The sequence below is a fragment of the Mustela nivalis genome (genome assembly GCF_964662115.1).
Source record: "Mustela nivalis genome assembly, chromosome: 9".
Taxonomy (NCBI): Eukaryota; Metazoa; Chordata; class Mammalia; order Carnivora; family Mustelidae; genus Mustela; species Mustela nivalis.
Window position 1 is genome coordinate 82354301 of NC_139028.1, and position 3731 is coordinate 82358031.

Consider the following 3731-nt stretch of genomic DNA (forward strand, 5'->3'; position numbering starts at 1 on the left):
TCTTAATGAATGCCAAGTTATATCCTCCTAATAAAACACTCTTAAATTTGGTGATTGGGAATCACTCTGCCAGTTGTGGAGCATCTGGGTAAACTCACAAAATTAGGTTCCTGCACACAGGAGACAAATATTCTTAACAGTCCTCATTGGGCAGCCACTAAGGAAAAAATGAGGAAACTTAACTATTAAAGCACTTTGTTTAACATATGAGGCAACTGTAGCACCAAGATTGTGATTTATTGATATAGTCAATGGCTGAAACAGTAAAACCTGGGTCTTCTAATTCACATTTGGTTTCTTTTACCATCAAATGCTAAATCCAAGTGTATGTATTTGTATTTACTACACTTTGAGCAATTTTTTTTTCTCATTCTTAAGTCACTGCTTTAAAGTACTTTTTGGTTAAAAAAATAAAAGTTTGGTCTCTGAATTTGAGAGTAGTGATTTGCAGAAATAAAAACAAACTTGTTGAACAACAGAATTTTAATACAGATTGAGGCTGGTGAATTGATTAGGATATTAGATTAAAAAGGCCAAAGTCCAGGGCTTAAACTCCACAACACAGGTTGTTGGTTAAAGAAAACTCTTAACCACTCAGGGGTGGGTGGGGGAAAACCTAAGCCATACTGACAGGAAAAAAAAGGTGTTTTGTCACTTTGAAAAGTACACATCTTTCCAGCATTCTTAGAAAGGGGCCTTCTAATAAGCAAACTATTGTTAATCTCATGGTTTTAAGCAGGATACTTCCAACATCCCTCCTCTACCCACAAAAGCCATGACAGTACAAACCAGTTCCTTCACAAATTATAATTGTAAGTTATAATTCCGCCTAGTATAAATTAGCACCCAAAATAATATTTTGGACACAAGACGGTAGGGATCTGGTGCAAGCACTGGAATTTTAATTTTGTAAACCATACATATAAATAATGACACAACACTGCCCATAGTGAACTGGGGCCTGGGCTGAGACCGAAAACTCCCCCGCCCCGCCCCCCAAAAGCAAGATCATGACCCACGCCCAAGGGCTAGCAACAGGTCTGTCCAGATGCTGACACCCGGAACTTGGAAATCTCCATCCTGCGCCTTACAGGCCTCCAGGGCAGTTAGAACTTCGTCTTTCAGAGGTGGAGGGGCCCGGCAGAGGCTTTGAAACCGGCCGTACAGCTCCTCCCAGGACACGTGTTGGGGCTCAGCTCCAACCCAAGCGCCCTTCGGGAGGTCGTAGTGCAGACGCCGACCCCAGTCTGTAAGCAGGCCCAGATAGGCCCGGCAGAGCGCGGGGTGGCGGCCTGCCACCGAAGTTAGAAGCCCGACCGGGAGGCTGCGGCAGAAGGCGGCCAGGGCATCCGACTTCGCCAAAAGCCAACGGACCAGCTCCTGAGCCCCGTCTCCGGGCGTTTGGGGGGTGCCCGGCTCCAACTCTTCTCCCTGGGGCCGGGGAGACGACGGGGGAAGCAACAGCGCGGCCGCTAGGACCTTCAGAAAGTTGTTCTGCGGCAAGCGGTCCCACAGAGTGCTGAGAAACCTGCTGGGGCCCTCGGCCTCGGCCTTCGGCACCTCCCGCAGACGCCCCAGCAGCAGCTCCGCCTGGGTCTTCAGCACCGGGTCCTCGAGCGCCGACTTCTCCCCGGGGTCGCTGAAACGCAGCAACTGGACGGCGGAGCGGCAGCGGGCGAGGCGGGCCAGGCTGCCTTGGAGCGCCTCCTCGTCGGGATCCGAGACGCCCGGGCCCGGAAAGAGCTGCTGCAGCAGGTAGTGATAGGCGGCATCCCCGAGGGCCCGGTTCTCCAGCAGGCGCAGAGACAGCAGGAGGTCACCGCGCCCCAGGGCCTGGAAGTTCGTCAGCCCGGGGACTGGAGCGGACCCAGGCGCGCCCTCCTGTCTCCACTGGTTTTGCAGCCGCCGCTCCAGAGCCCTGCGAATGCGAACATGGCGGCCAAAGCGCCTATGGACGTGGCGCAGGTAGCGAGCCCACTGCAAGGCCCTGCGCACGGTTGCGGGGTCCCAGGTGCTGACGTGGGTCGTGCGGGAGACGGCCAGAAGCTCACAGAAGCGCTGAAGGTGCTCCACGAGCGATTCCATGGGGGCGTGCTTACTTCCGCGTTCACCTTGGAGACGCCGACTCTCTGCGTGCCGATTGGAGCGCGCGTGTAAGGATACGCCTCTCTACAAGGCTATTGGATAACTTCCCTATCAATCTGACGGCGGCTTTAATCCGGGTATTTTTGATCCCGGGAAATTTAAACCGGAGAAAAAGGCCATCGGTTTTATTTTCGCCCGCCAATGTTAAGGAGGACCTTAGGGCTGGAGGACAATAAATGTGGGGCGTCCTAGGGAAAGTTCTCAGAGCCACGTGTAAGATGCTGTTAGGCACGAAAGTCTCCATGCTTCCTTTGACTTTGGAAATACTCCCTCGTGGAAATGTCCTGAGCTTTGCCTGAGATAGTCTGTGCTGAAGTTTATCATAATTGGGCGATGCCAGACACGGTGTTAAATATTAGATGAAGGCTTTAGTTAACTCAGTTTAATAGAAAATGCACTGGCCTCTAATTAATTAATGCCGGGCACTCTTAAATCCGGGCCTTCATGTTGTTCTTTCATTATTAGAACTGAAGCCCAGATTAATTGGAGCAAACAAAAACTTCAATATTAATACTTCATTAAAGATGTTAAAGGAATTTAAATTTTCATTTAATATTGCACTATTTGTGTTTTCATTTTTTTCCATGGAAAAAGAGCTCAGCTGAATTTTATTTCACACAAACAACTAATTGAACAAAAATCACAGTTAAGAGCCTATACGAAAAGCAAATATTTGACTATGATTGTGGGAAGAGGGAGGAGAGAGAAAGAAGGATCTATTTCTGGAATGTCATCTGGATTATTCACTCATTTATGCATTCAACAAATATTTATTTACCAACTACTAGAGGTTGCATTGTTAAATACCCTCGATTTAAAAAAAAAAAAATTTTTTTTTTTAATTTCTTTTCAATGTTCCAGAATTCATTGTTTATGCACCACACCCAGTGCTCCATGCAATACGTGCTCTCCACAATACTCAACCTCCCACCCTCTTCCCTCTTCCCTCCAAAACCCTCAGTTAGTTCCTCAGAGTCCACAGTCTCTCATAATACCCACAGTTTTTAACTTAACTGATACTGATGACACAGCTCATTTGAGGTGAATTTCTTTAGAGTCCTAAAGACACTAGCCAAAACTAATTTTAATTCTAGTGGGCAGAATTGATGTTTTGTTTAAACAAAGGGGAAAGAGAAACATTTAAAAGGGGGAAGAGTCATGTTTCATTTATTAAAATGAGCATTCCCAGATCTTTAAAAAAAATAAATAAAGCAGAGATGCTTATTCTGTTAATTCAGTTTTACTGTTTGATATTTATCAGCCCACACTCATTTGGTCCTGAAGTATTACTAGATTTTATGCCAGGAATACTATATCCTGAAATTCTTTTTATTGGCTACTAGACACTTTGAGCCCAGTGTGCAGCCTGCCTTTGGGAAATGTACAGGCTTCACTAATTCATTCATTTATGTATTCTTTTATTGAGAATTTATTATGTCACATCATGTAGATACTAGGGATTTAGTGATAAATAAAATAAATAAATAATATAAATAAATAAAATAAATGTAGTCCTTGTCCAAGTGGAGGAGTTTATCTCCTGACATTGAAGAGAGACATTATACAAATAACCTCTGATGTGATAG

At 45.8% G+C, this 3731-nt stretch overlaps 1 protein-coding gene across 1 annotated transcript; it reads right to left on the reverse strand.

The window, feature by feature from the left end:
• Positions 1-880: 880 nt before the first annotated feature.
• Positions 881-2693, reverse strand: FANCF (FA complementation group F). The gene has a single exon (XM_082683389.1). The coding sequence runs from the start codon at positions 2083-2085 to the stop codon at positions 1009-1011; it is 1077 nt and encodes a 358-aa protein (XP_082539515.1). The 5' UTR covers positions 2086-2693; the 3' UTR covers positions 881-1008.
• Positions 2694-3731: the final 1038 nt, after the last annotated feature.

Excerpts from the sequence above, each read along its gene's own strand:
- FANCF (XM_082683389.1), bottom strand. The coding sequence starts at position 2,085 with ATGGAATCGCTCGTGGAGCACCTTCAGCGCTTCTGTGAGCTTCTGGCC.